This window comes from Myxine glutinosa, chromosome 6 (genome assembly GCF_964187855.1).
Source record: "Myxine glutinosa chromosome 6, kmMyxGlut1.1, whole genome shotgun sequence".
NCBI classification, from domain to species: domain Eukaryota; kingdom Metazoa; phylum Chordata; class Myxini; order Myxiniformes; family Myxinidae; genus Myxine; species Myxine glutinosa.
This window is the reverse complement of record NC_136266.1, coordinates 140,164,681-140,179,693: the sequence shown is the minus strand read 5'-3', so window position 1 is coordinate 140,179,693 and position 15,013 is coordinate 140,164,681. Positions and strand designations below refer to the sequence as shown.

Genomic DNA, 15,013 nt, shown 5'->3' with positions numbered 1-15,013 from the left:
ATGACATGGGGGTGACATTGTGCTTGTTGTTCCATCTCTTCCTCCTTAGGAGGAATTGATGAGAAATTGGGCTTGATGGCAAATTTGGTTAGAGGGATAGATAACGAATTTGTATTAGGGGAGATATGGGGAAGACGAGACAGTAGCGACGAATTTGTAAATGTGTAGAGTTTTGTAAATACGGGGTAAGGGCAAGGGTAGGGTAGGTGACAGGGGGAGTGACGTACGGTAGGGATGAGCTTTCTCTGCTCGCTCCCATGTGCACCTCACCTCTGCATTACCTTGTTTGGATGTGTACACTTGTGACCTTGCTCCGATGCTTGCTTTGTCCCTTCCTTCCCCACTCACGGCTTGTTCTTTTGGGTCCGGGGGGGAGTGTGCAGGTAGCCGTACTTATGTGCCCGAGCCGCCGCTGCACAGCCTGCCTGGACCGGTACACCACCTTATGCACCGCACGACTTGCGGCCGAGCACAACTTTATGGACCACACGTTTTTGTGGCCAAGCACCACACACTGATGGACCCCACGTGTTGGGGCTTGGCCCCTCTGCTGGGACCGGCCATGATGGCCAGAGAGAGTCCTTGCTTGCGGACCACGGTGAGGTGACCCCTTTTGCCATACAGGTGGACCACCCTTAGTTGGCCCCTGTTGGCCCTAAATAAAAATGGACGCGTTGTGTGCCTTTTATTATTTGCAAATAGGCAGCAAGCCACAAGAAAGAACAACAGCAAGAAACATCGGACCAGCAGAGCAGGGGAAGCAGGAGCTGACAACCAGGTCAACAGTTTGTGTTTTTTATTGATATGTGTGCAATGAGCACTGGATGGTGCTTTGTGAATTTATTGGTGCTTTGGTGCTTTGTGATGCTCTTGTGCTCGGGGGTGCACTGCAATATCAATTGTGCATCCCCGGGCACTTGAGTATGGTGTATCGGTGCAGTACAGTGCATGCTCTTCCTCTTTTCAAAATATTATTTTGTCTCCCAAAATGACAGGTCCTGGGTTCACATTGTAAATACCAATTAGTGTGTTGTAAATAATGCTCCCCACCGCCTAAATGTATAGTTTGAAGACCATTCCGCAATTTGGTTATTCTGTGGGCGTGAGTCTGTTAGGTAGGATGCAACGTAGCAGGCGGGACATACGTAGTTTTAAAACTGTCGCACTCAAGGGTAAGGTTAATAGTAGAGGGCTACTACACCTGAGTGTCACATTAAGTAAAGTTATTTCGGGCTGGGACGGCCATAGAGGAAAGACGGGTGCTGTGTTATGGTTTTTAGAACCTTCACTAGTAAATTTTAGTAAATGTTTCCCTTATAAATGTTCCCCTGTAAATATCCCCATCAATTGGCTTGTTAAAGATCGCACCCTAGTTAGTCCATGTACAACATGTAGCGAACCATAGGACCTCTCCGTAGTTATTTCATTATTGTGTGTTTCAGTTAAGGATCTGTTCCCAATAGTTGAATCTGCGTTGCATTATTCAAATAAGATAGGTCCCTTTCAATTCCCCCAATCGTCTAACCCGTGCTTCAAAGTAGCAGTCGGGCAGCGTTCGCTGCTCCTTGCCTTGATTCGGTTGTAAGCCCCAAACCGCCATTGCGCACGTGGTCTCAAAGCCGAGGAAGAAGGGGGCGGGACCACAAGAACAAGGTGTGGCACGTCGACGCACCATCAGAGGTGGAGCCAGCGAGCCCTTACCAGCCAACCAGGGATGACGAAATACGATCACGGGCGTGGCTCTATTAAGCGCGCATTGATCTGGAAGCGCGTAATATAAGCGCGACTGCGAGCCATTTGAGAGAGTCGACTTGGGTTGGAGACGGCGCTTGGTGAGGTCTGGCTGAGAGAGACGAAGCTTCGTGAAGCCCTCTGACGAGCTGCTTCGAAAAGCCCCTACCGCCTGAGCGAATATGTGCAGCTGCCGCCGGGTTTTCGCCTCGAGCCCGGAGCGTGGACTGGAGCCACCCTCAACGCTGCGCACCGGCCTGGACCGTCCTACCCTGTCCCCTGCATGGACCCTTCTCCTTCTTCCAGTCATTCCTGCCTGCCATTCCCTGTCATGTAAGTCTGTTTGTCTGTCCTGGGCATTGATAATATAAGACTGTTTAAGGCTGCCCTGTGTATCTTCTTCTTCTTCTGCGTTCTGTATATTACTTTCGTTTCTTCTTCTTTGGTTTTGGTGTACATAATTAATAAATGTCTGTTATTTCTTACCTTTGGTTTCTTCTTTCCCCCGATCGCTTTCGTCCTGTCTCCAATTGAGTACCTGTGGCACGATTTGGCCAACCGCAATAGTCGGGTTTAGTCCTTTGTTAATGGCTCGGATTGCGGATTGCTAAACCGCTCGGCAAATACCATCTTGTCCGTGGTTCGAGCGGTACTTGTCTCCCTGCTTTGCGGAGGGATTGGTAAAGGTATTCGGGAGAACACCTTGACCAATAACGCTGACCAATTTCACCTCGCAAAGGAGCGTTATAAGTACCAGGACTAGAGACGGCCAGCTTAACAGGCCAAGGGGATTAACCCCCCCCCCCCGTCCCCCCCCTTGCTAAGGTGAGTGCCGTCTCTGAGATCCGTAACAATATATAGCCCTATCACTCAATGGTGAAGAATCACTTTAAAATATTATCGGATCTGGATTCAAATCTTCACCGAAATCGAAACGACACATCCGTGTCACATACTCAACTTCTCCACCACGTTTCGTCCGAATCCAACCACAACACCTTTGAGACATCGTGCTATATACTGGTTCTAACCCTATCTCTCAATAGTGAAGAATCACTTTAAAAAAAAATTATCGGATCCAGATCTTCACCAAAATCTAATAATTTGCCTGTGTCACACACGGAACCTCTCCACCAAATTTGGTCCGAAGCCGTCCACAACTTTTTGAGATATCTTGTTCACAAACAGACAAACAGACGGGGGTGAAAACATAACCCCCATCCACCTTCGGTGGCAGAGTGAATAACAAGTATACATAAGACAGACAATTGCGATTGCAGTTTGACCAAAACCATTGGGTATTGAGGCAAAGCAGCCTAATGTTGAAAGAACCGAATCAGGACAGGAAAAATATTCCCTTCTCCCAGGTCACGAAACATGTGTCATGTGCAACGGAGGAGAACAGGGGAGGGATCCATAGCTAGATTGTGGTATAGTATGGACCGTTTAACTTAGATTTAAGCCTGCATCAGGGAAAATTTCAGAGGCAAGTTGTCTTGTTAAATGTGCACCATGGAGCAGGTGAGTGTAAACCTTAAAGCACATAGAGTAAGATTGTAGTGTGCAAAACCTGTTTTCATATGAGGCTAGGTGGAGGACTTGTGGGCATGAAGGCACCGCAAAGCGCATCATGCTTGTAAATTGTGGAGTATGGCCTCGCCCACAAGAGGCCAATGATGGAACCTGTCACCCATGAACGAGGGCTGTGGCCACACTATGTGTGGCAATTGGGGCTGGACCTTGAAGGGAGCAACATCTTATACTCTTCTGGCCTCATTGCCTTCACCGCGCCACTCAAGGGTGACCCAAAAAAACCTCCCACATTTCAAAGGTAAATGAAAAAAAATGGTTAAAGACAATCAAGATATTATTTACACACATGAAACTTCATTCAATACAGTTTTTATTAATCATGTTTTAAAGATGACATCCTCCAAATTGTGGCCGTCATTGTCTATACACACTTGGAGGCGATTTCTGAAGGCTGCCATGGCTCGACGGGTCATGTCGGGTGAAACAGCGGCTATCTCCTGCTGAATAGCAACCTTAAGGGCTTCAAGAGCTTGGGGTCGATGAGTATACACACGTGATTTAAGGTAGCCCCACAGGAAAAAATCACAAGAGGCGAGGTCAGGGGAACGGGCTGGCCACCCAACATCACCACGCAACGAGATCACCCGATCCGGAAACATTTCCCTCAGCACTTGCAATGATCTTCGAGCTGTGTGCTCGAATAGCTCCATCTTGCTGAAACCACACATCGAGTTCTTCAAGCTCAATGTGTTCGAGTTGTGGCCTTAGAAAGTTTTCGAGCATATCAACGTAACGGTCAGAAGTTACAGTAACAGTTACACCACCCTCTTCAAAGAAATAATGACCCACAATGCCAACATCAGCAACAGCGCACCACACAGTCACTCGATCGGAGTGCAACGGTCTTTAGTGTAGCATGCGAGGGTTGTCTTCAGAACAATAGCGAAAATTTTGTTTGTTTACAGAGCCACTCAAATTAAAATGAGCTTCGTCACTGCACAAGAGAACAGCATCTTCCGGAACACGTTGCAGAATGTTCTATAACTCCCTGGGGCTTATCCAGTCTCTCGCATTGAGTTCTTGCACAACCGTCATTTTGTATGGATGGAAGTGGAGGCCTTTGTGTAAGATTCCCCTTGCAGTTTCCCGGGATATCCCTTCAGCTAAAGCATGCTTCTGCGCAGAACGTCTCGGAGACTGCACAACAGATCGCCTCAATGCTTCAATATCCTCAGGCGTACGAGCGCTCCTAGGTCGACCAGGTGATTTTCTTTTTAAAGCTGAGCCTGTTGCCCTGAAATTCTCAACCCACTGCAAGATGGTTTTCCGATCTGGAACGTTTTGGTTCTGTGGAATACTGAAACGTCTTCGAAAGACCCTCTGCACGGCGATCACGGAACTGTTGTTTGTGAAGAACGCTTCGACAGCGAACGCACGGTGTGCTCCCGACCACGCCATGTTGGCGACTGAGGACGGTTGGGGTTGGGCTACCAATAGACCCTAGCCCCGCCCTTCCCGCCTCACTACTGCCAGTGCTACAGCCTTTCGAAATGTGGGAGGTTTTTTTGGGTCACCCTGTACCACAATTAACTCATGCCTACCAGAAGCGCTCACCTTCCCCATTATTCCTTGTGCGAGTCCAGTATTTTGGGTTAGGACTTCTCTTCAGTATATAGAATTGCATTTCCCTTTCATTCCTATCTGTGTCTGTCAACTGCCATCCTGTCCCTATCTGGATACTATAATTATTTGAAGTGATGCTTCACAATTGAGAGAGATAGGGCAAAAAAAAAAAAACGATTAAAAAAAACCCAAAACGATCATGACATTTCCAAATGTTGTGGACAGATTATGACAAAACTAGGTGGACGAGTTGGATCGTTAACAAGAACAATCCAATTGGATTTAGGTTCACATCCGGATCCAGATCCGACCCATCAGTGGGATACAAAACGTAAACCGTTCAGCATAGTGGAGGTATACACTCTACCTCGAGCCGTTCTAGTTTTCCAGGTTTCCTGTTTACCATTTTGTCCTGCCATTAATGCAAGTAAGGCAAAAGTTTTCCAGGATTGGGGTTAATGTGAACTTTTAAGAATTCCATGCAACACCTGTACACTGCCCCATTTGAGTGGTGACCTCTGGTAAAGCCTTGGAGACAAGACCACTCAGATGATCATCCACATCAAGAATTATCTGCATTGCAGGAGAAAGGAGGCAGTGCGGTCTGAAAAGTAACAATTTATTTTGCCATTTTGTAAGGATGGGACAGGTGAAGGGATTGCTGAGAGGCCCCATGTAAAGTTATGGCATAAGTGAAAGGCCTCTGCTGTTTTCTCATTCACAATCTTGTGCTGTTATTTGTGAAGACATCTTTGGTAGTCATAATTTAATCAAATTGTGGCCTGGATACAATGACTAAAAATGCCTGACACGAGGTTCAAACATCTTGCCCAGGCAGTCAGAATGAAGCAGCACATCATCCATGCTGTAATGATGCAAACCATGCAAAATAGTCAATGCACATGTCAATATTCAGGCAGAGTATGTTTATCCCCTTGATGTACAAATGCTCATCAAGCTGTCTGGGCCAATCTCATCCAATAAAGAGAAAATATAAAGTCAACACAAAATGACATTTGAACCTTGGATCCAAACATCATAAGCTATCTACTGATTCTACTCAGACATTTTTTTTTTTTTTTTGTATACAACATCGAGGCTCGTGAAAGAGCTAACATTAATCACACAAAAAGTCAAACCGACACACAAAACACAAAAAATAAGGGGAGCGGCAGACAAGATGGGGAGAGAGGGGGAAGGACACAAACACAACATTTGAGAGCAGGGACAACAGGAGAAATGTGGGAGGGCGAGGGCTTTGGGAGAGGTGGCAGAGGTATAAAACATATGAACACTGGAAGGACTTCCAGGTACTTAGGCAGTTAAGACCGAAAAATAGGGCGTATCATTCATTTTTTCAGGAAAGCACCAAATTTGGCACACATGTAGTATGGACCTATACAATTGTTTTCCTGAGGGGCGCCCAAAAATTCAGAACCCCTGGTGGCCGCCATATTGAATTTCAACATGACCGCCCTCTGTGACCTATTTCCCTCAATAACTTCGATACTATGAGCGATAACACCACAGTTCCAGTGTCTTACCCCATATTTTCATGGTCTCTGAATCCAATGGGATCAATTGCATAAAGATTGGCATCCATCATCTTTAATTTAAAGATGGCCAGCATGGTGTTTCCATTTTCCTTGAACCTCTCATAGTATTTCAGGTAAAATTTCAATTCCAAGTGATACACATTGATTGGTCTCTGACAACAATGGAATGGTATTAATTAATCAAAGTTACACACAGTTGCAGTTTTAACTTAAAATATTGTGGGCACTTGAAAGGTGGAGGCTCTCGCACAGACGCGTAGTACTACAAGCACTGTCCATCGCAGTCACACAGTGACGTGCAGGGCAGATTTGCCCTGGAGCATTTACAGTTGCCTTTACAGGCCGACTTACAATGGCAGCTTGTAAGCTCTGAACATGCCTCCTGTATCAGTGGTATTGTGGTCCAAATTGGTGTCCAAGAAGTCCCTGTTTTCATCCAGCCCCAATCAGCTGGTGATGGAAGTTCTGGGTAGGGCACAAGTGCCTGACTCCATACGTGTCCAGCCTGAAAACATGCACGTTTTAGGTGTTGTTCGAAGGCGTCTGCTGTTGGGGGAATGTGATCAATTGTTCTTGCCTTCTTCTTGAACAAGTGTCGGCACATGTCATTCACTGTCTTTATCTCGGTAGTCCGGTCAGAGGATGGGAACATATCTTTCGATGCTCTGTAGTTCCACAGTAATAGCGTCCACAAATTGCCTATAAGCGAGAGCATGAAAGGTCTGCGTGATGCTAGGGTATGCCTCCCAAGCCTTCCAGGCTGTCTTTTTCCCAATTTGGGCAAAAAATGACACTGTCGCAGCCAGGGAAGGCATGAAATAATGGCAAAGACTCCGACTTCCTGCGGCCAAGGCCGGTAGCAATTTTATGGATGGCAAGGTAGTGGTAGCTTTTACCAGTGCCAATGGCAATCCAGAGTTCTTCCACACCGTGTGACTGGTAGGTAAAGTAGTGTGCTATTGCCAAGACCACAATATCAGAATCTACAGTTCGAATCAATACCCGTTTTCTCCTCTTTTTCACGGCATCCAGGACATTCTTTTGGATTTTTTGAATTTTCTGAATTTTTGGGTGCCCCTCAGGAAAACAATTGTATAGGTCCATACTGCATCTGTGCCAAATTTGGTGCTTTCCTGAAAAAATGAACGATGCTTCCTCTTAACTGCCGAACTAAGGAAAGAAGTTGGAATTTCCAAAAAGTGGATCTGGGGTGAAATTAGCGGGGGTAGAAAAGATCAAGGTTTTGGATGGGGGAAGATAAGAGATGGTGGTGAACAGCTGTTTTAAAGACCTGGAGGGAGGCATGGGATTGAAGAGAGTGAGGGAGTTTGTTCCAGAGGCGGGAGAAAAGGGGAATGAAAGAGTGAAGGTGAGCAGAGAGCCTAGATTTTGGCAGTTTAACCATGAGGGTTGCTGGCAGATCTTGTGCGACCTGGAGGAATATTTGGGGGACAGAGCACAGAGAGCTGGGGGAGCAAGGCCGGAGAAGAGTCAGTAGAAGACAGAAAGACCACCAACCTGCCTGCGGTGAGCGAGTGAAAGGCCCTCGGAGTTAACTTCATCGCAGGAGATTCCAATGATTCTGAAAGCTTTTGTTTCAACAGCGGAAGCCGAGCTAGGTGTGAGGCAGGAGCACCAGCCCAGAGGGGGGAACTGTATTCCATTGAGCTGCGGATGAAAGCCTTGTATGTGGTGAGGAGCTCAGGTGTGCCAAGGAAGGACTTCGCACGACGGAGGATGCCCAGTCGGCGACTGGCTTTGGAGGCCAGCTTGGAAATGTGGTTTTCCCAAGAAAGATCATGGCAGATAGTGAGACCAAAAAGCTTGAGTGACAGAACTTCTTGGAGAGGATTGTTGAGAAAGTAGATGGGAGGGTTTTCCAGTCGGTCCTTTCGGAGAGACATTGTAAGAGTGTGCGATTTGTCAGGATTGAAAGACATGTTCCACTTGTTTGACCAGTCTGATTTTTTCCAGGTCTGCAGAGAGTGAGGAGGCTGCAGACTGCCGATCTGAGGGATGAGGAATGGAGCGGCAGATGGTGAAGTCATCAGCAAAGAGATAGAGAGGATTTTCCAGAGAGTCGGAGAGATCATTGATGAAGACCAGAAATAGCACAGGGCGCAGAACACTACCTTGGGGAACTCAAGCCAGAACAGGAAGGGGAGATGAGAGAAATTCATTCAGGGCCACACGTTGCCTTAGACCAGAAAGGAAGTCCGCAAGCCATGAGTGGAGATTTCCATGGATCCCATAGGAGGAGAGTTTGGTGAGCAGAGCTGGGTGCCAGACCGTATCGATGGCATGTGATATGTCAAGTGAGACAGCTCTGATTTCCTGTTTGGCATTGAGAACCTCCATCCATTGTTGAGACAGCAGAAGCAACATGTCTAGAGTAGAATGACCTGGTCTGAATCCAAATTGATGATCAGAGATCAAGCCATTGGAGAAGATGAAGGATTTGATATCCGAAGCAATGATGGATTCCATGACTTTGCTGATAATTGGAAGCAGGCTGATTGGTCTGTAGTTGCAAGGATCTGTTTTTGCACCTTTTTGTGTAAAGCGGTAATGTTTGCTGATTTCCAAGATGCTGGCACATGACCTTGAGCAAAAGAGTGGGTGAAAAGAACAGAGATAGGGTGAGATAGAGCGGCAGAGCTGGATTTTAGGACCCGAGGGCTGATGCTGTCTGGTCCAGTTGCAGAATCAGAGTCGAGGTTTGACAGAAACTTCTCCACCTTGTCAGGAGAGAAGGACACAGAGTCCAGGAGCAGTTGGGTTCGACTGGGAAAGGTGGGAACAGAGAGAGATGGGTTTGGGACACAAGATTTTGAGGCAAACACAGAGTTGAGGCATTCGGCTTTGTCACGTGCGGTGTCAACTGTGTAGCCATTTGAGGTAAGGGAGGGGATGGAGGGGGAACAAACACCAGAAACGGATTTGACCAGACGCCACCAGTATTTGGAGGAAGGAGACAGGTTTGAGAGTTCAATCTTGAGTGTGGAGAGATAGTGCTTCCTGGCACTCCTGAGGGTAGACACACACTTGTTCCGAGCTTGGTGGAAGGAACTGAGATTGCCTTCAGTTGGATTTGCCTTCCAAGAGGCAAAGGCAAGTTGTTTCAGGGCAACTGCCTCACCACAAGATTCAGTGTACCATGGACGGGAGGAAGGGTAAGACAACTTGACGAGATGGGATAAATCTGTGCATGAGAGAGAGCAGTTTGATTTGGAAGAATTCCCAGGAAGAATTTATGTCAGAGGCAGTAGAGATGGGAGACCAGTCCAGATGATTGATGGCTGCTTGCAGACCGTGCCAGTCAGCCTGAGTGAAATGCCAGACTCGTCGGCGCTGAGGAGGCTCTGAGAATGGCCAGAGAGATGTCCACTTTAACAAGCACATGATCAGAAGAACCGATTGGAGCAGAAGAAGAGCAGCAGACATTTGCAGGGAAGTTAGTCATAACCAAGTCCAGAAGAGAAGATACTCCATTGACTGAGATCCGGGTCGGGAAATTGACAGATTGTGTCAGTCCCAATGAGTAGCAGAAGTCCTTTGCTGAGGTGCCATGGCTGGTGAGATGAACCCACACCCAGCCAGCTGGCATGATGACAGTTGAAGTCACCACATATGAGGAAGAGAGAGTTTGGATGAGTTGATAGAAGTTTGTCCATGTTGTCTGACAGCGAAATGTAAATGGAGTCATCACTGTTTGGAGGACGGTACAGAACACATATGAACAAAAGGTGGGAGCGGAGAGGAAGCCGTAGCCAGAGGTACTCCTGGGGGTGGGGTGGAGAGAGGGCAGTGCAAGGAGAGTGAGGAAGAGAGTTTTTGATAAAGATAGCCACCCCACCACGACGAGGCTCAGGTCTATCATACCGGAGGAGGGAGTAACCAGGAAGAGATATTAAGGAATCAGAGACATCTTGAAGGAGGAAAGTTTCTGTTAAGCACATCAAGTCTGGATTGTCAGAAGCAACCTGAATGGAGAGATCAATCAGGTTTGAGCGAAGGTCCCGGATGTTTGAGGTCCATACTGTTAATGAGGAGAGAGGGGGAGCATCGGGTGCAGGACAGGGGAGGAGTATGGTCAGATGAAGGATGAGAAGGGGAGAGGGGGAGGTAGGAAGAGCAGTTGATAGTGTGGCAGAGATTACAGAAGAGTTACAAGAAAGGGAAGGATGAGGAGGACGAAAGGTTTGATGGTGATGGGATGAGGCACAGTGAGGGGTTGTCTGAGGGGGGGCAGAGGCAGGCCGAAGGTTGGGGGAGGTGGAGGTATGAGATAGAAGGGAGACGAAGTGGGGAGAATGCAGCTTTGAGAAGGAGGTGGGAGGAGGGAGAATTTGGGAGGGATGGTTGGGGGGTAGATATGAAGGGGAGGGGTTGGGGGGAATTTTGAATGGGAGGGGCAAGGGGGGAGTTGAGGAGGGGAAGGGCAAGGGGGGAGTTTAGGAGGAGAGTGGCAAGGGGGGAGTTTTGGAGGGGAGGGGCAAGGGGGGAGATTTGGAGGAGAGGGGCAAGGGGGTAGATTTGGAGGGGAGGAGCATGGGGAGGGGCAAGGGGAGAGTTTAGGAAGGGAGGGGCAAAGGGGGAGTTTATGAGGGGAGGGGCAAGGGGGGAGATTTGGAGGGGAGGGGCAAGGGGGACGTTTAGAAAGTAGATGATTAATGAAAGATGAACATTTATAACAAATTGGGTTTATTGTGATTTTCAAGTTAGCGATCCGTTTAACGATGGAGGAGGGGTGGAATGAATGAGAAATTAGAGCATGTCGTGAGAAAGAATTATAACATGAGCGCTAAGTAGACCGACCAAAACCTACTTACCAGATGAACCAGAGCAGGAACGTTGTTCGTCTATGTTTTTCAACCAGAAGGTCTTGCATTCTTCCCAAATTCTCCTGGATAACATAGTGAACGTTAGTTTTAACAAGTACCAGGTATCACAGGACCCAAACCCAAAGTTTCTAAACTAGTTATGAAGCCATCACATATGGAAGGTGACAATTGTACCTGCTTGGTGCTGGTCATAAGGGTACCTGCCGGGAGAGGTACTCCATTGAAACGCGACATCCATTCCAAAGTTGCAAGAGCTTTCTCACTTTGGCCGCAAACCATGTTATAGTGGGCACTCTCTGGAAGAGTCTGAAAAAAGATTTACTTGTCTCTACACAAAGTCTGAAAACACACAAACACCTTTTTTGTACTACATCAAAAACAAACAAAAAAAAAAAAACTGCCTCAAACAGGGAACCATGATTGTCATGGGGCCCGCAAGGCTAACCTTCCCTGCTTGGGGAAGGCTTCCCCGCTCTAGCGGGGAAAATGGCCTTAAAACGATCATTCATATAAAAGTCATATAACAGTTTTTCCTGAGAGCTTATCATTTGCATATACCGTACACTTAGGTGCAAGTCATAAAGGTGGCATGGTACAGAAAAAAATATTGCCAACATTACAATAGTCTCAGCAATCGGTCTTTCAATCCTGACAAATCTTACTCTCACCATCTCTTTATTTTCTTAACAATCCTCTTGAGCAAGTTCAGTCATTCAAACTCCTGGGTTTCACCATCAGCCATGATCTTTCTCGAGCAAACCACATCTTTCTTGGCAAAGCCAACCGCTGACTGGGCATCCTCCGTCATACAAAGTCCTTCCTTGGCATACATGAACTCCTGTCCACCTACAAGGCCTTAATCCACAGCTTGATAGAGTACCCTACTGTTCGCCCATATGGGCTGGCTCCCCTAACCTCACACCTTGCCAGCTTGACGCCATGGAAACCAAGGCCTTCAAGATTATTGTAATTTGCCGTGATGAAGCTGAGTCTATGGGTCTACCACTACGCCATTGCAGATAGGTCAGAAGTTTTCCTGCTTCTACAGCCTTTTTCTGATCTTGCACCCTCTGCTCTTTCTGTGCTTTGTACTCGCAGGTTTCTGCAAGGCACACATGGTCCTACAACAACCCCTTCTGGTGAAACTACCTTAATCCAGGATCACTGCTCACCTTCACTCATCTGTTCCTCTTTTCTCCTGCCTGTGGAACCAACTTCCACATTTTCTTCAATCTCATTATTCCCTCCAGGTTTTCAAGATAGCTGTACCCCACTATCTCATATCACCCCCAATCCAAAACTATCATCTTTTCTACCCTTGCTCCAAGGCAAGGCATATTTGAGCAGGCTGAAACAAAATGGCGGCTTAAGACCCTGGAGAGATGACAGCAGGCTGAGCAAACACCCAGCTTTCATTCATGCACTTCCTAGATTCCGAGAAGATCCCTTAGTATTGTCGCGTGACTGCTCTCAGTTAATACCGGGAGCTTCACTGATAACAAATCGAGCGTATTTGAGGCGTTGTTCAAATACGGATTTTATATCTACGCGTGGTAAGAAGAGAGAAGAAGAAGAAGCTGGCAGCTTTTACCTGTCGGTCCTGCCTGCAGGAAATGAACTCGCACGGAAAACGGAATTAAAATGTACAAAAATAAACAAGGCTTTATTGCCACGGATGCCGATAATACAAAATAAAACGCGACGCTCAAATAACTGTCCTAAATTGCCCACCCACACTTTACCACGCCAAGGTCCAGCAGACAGCCATGCTCCACCAGGAGACTCCTCCAGAAGACGGTCCACACACCTCAGACACCTATAGCACCACGTTGATCTCCAGACTACCCAACTACATCCCCACAAACCCACGTCCCAAATATCGGCGCAGTCGCCCCCATAGCCAGTTGAAGGCTGTGTCCTGCTAACCTGTCAATTTCATCCCAGCCTCCAACACTTTGATCTAACACACCTGGATCAATAATGGTGCCACTGCTGTCAATGTCCACCCTGGCCTCTCAAGATCCACCCTTAAATTTACATCGAACCCCCAGATTACCCATGCCAAATATTTTTCACATTTTACTAATCTCACCAAAGAAGGGTGCTTCTCCATACACATGAGTAGCTAATAAATGCTGATCCTGGAAACCATACCAAATCCCCAAAATCCCCGTATCCCCTCCTTGCCCCCAAAACAGGAAGTGACTCACCACAAACCGGAAGTGTTAGAATTATTTAATTATTTAATTATTTATTTATTTCAAATTTCTAAAATTTCAAAAAAAATTGATTTTCAAAATTTCAGATTTGTCATTTTTCTTGATTTTGCCATTTTAGTGATTTTCTCGATTTTCTCGATTTTTCTCGATTTCATGATTTCCGAATTTTCTACATGTGGCGCAAAGGGCAGATCCCTTTTCCTAAAAATATAATTTCAGAATTATAACAATTAATAAAATAGAAAAATTGAAATTTTGATTTAAAACACAAGAATTATAAAATGAATGACTTCAATGAAAAGGTGAATATTATTATAATTAGGGAATTTAATGCACTTTATGAAAAATTAAATGAACTAAAAGATTTAATTTTGCCTTATGCTGAAAAAGTAAACAGTATTGGGGTAAATAGTATAAGTGTTGAAGAAACATTTCAACATATTGTGACTAGCGATACATTTTTGCATAATACGCGATTAGGATTTTTAATCCAGGAATATAAACGAACCGCCTGTTTAATGAAATTGCTAAACCTAGACTATTCTATGGCGCTCAGGTGGAGATAAGGAGGAAGCACGATTTTTTTTTTTTACATATGACACAAAGGGTAGATCCCCACACCCCCCTTGTTTCTCAAAATAGTAAATTTTGAAAATAACATGTAATGTTTGGGGAAAAAAAAGATTTCTTTTTTTATGTTGGCATATATATAAAATGAATGAACAGCAAGACAGAATATTTCAATATATACTTAACGTAATTAAGCGTTTGGTTGAGAAACTTCTAATATGTATACACAATTATAATGTAAATAGGGATAACGCACAGGATGAATGATTAAACGGTAATTTTTCAAACCTATATAAAATCGATGATTTTTTTTACACGTGTGGGAAAGTAAGATAAAATTTAATAATCATTAGAACCTTCCAAATTCATTAAGATGTTTAATAGTTGGTTCAAGCAGATGTGGGAAAACCTGTTTGCTTCTAAATATGCTCCTCACTCCAAAATTTTTAGACTATGAAAATGTAATAATTTTCACAAATTCAAGTTTTCAACCAGAGCATCAACTATCACAAGGTTTTAATGCGGGGCTTAAAAAAGAAGATATAATCAGGTTATTTAAACTTCAACACAAACTAAATGAGTACGACATTAAAGATGGAATACAACTATTTTGTGATACTCAACAAAAAGGTAAAAATAAATCAAAACCCACATCGTCTATACCTATAACTTGTATTCTCAGCGATAATAGGGATTATATGCCTTTACCTCAAGATTAAGATGAAACAAAAAAGAACCTCCTTATCTTTGACGATTGTGTTAATGAGAGAAATCAAATGGTTATGGACAGTTACTATACAAGGGGTCGACATTCTTCTTGTAATTGTATTTATCTCAGTCAATCATACTTTCAACTCCCTCACCGCTCAATAAGAAACAATGCTAATACTTTTATTTTAATCAAACTAAATGCAATAGATATAAATAATTTTTGGAG

At 45.3% G+C, this 15,013-nt stretch overlaps 1 protein-coding gene across 7 annotated transcripts in view; it reads right to left on the bottom strand.

The window, feature by feature from the left end:
* LOC137430365 (synaptic vesicle 2-related protein-like) overlaps positions 1–15,013 on the bottom strand; it is a 183,798-nt gene that overhangs the window by 61,565 nt on the left and 107,220 nt on the right. For all 7 annotated transcript variants that reach the window (XM_078780609.1, XM_078780612.1, XM_078780615.1 and 4 more), the window contains 2 exons: positions 11,462–11,593; positions 11,276–11,349 (listed from right to left, as the gene is read on the bottom strand). In XM_078780609.1, the coding sequence (XP_078636735.1) occupies positions 11,276–11,349; positions 11,462–11,593 (206 nt within the window). The remainder of the gene's footprint in view (positions 1–11,275; positions 11,350–11,461; positions 11,594–15,013) is intronic.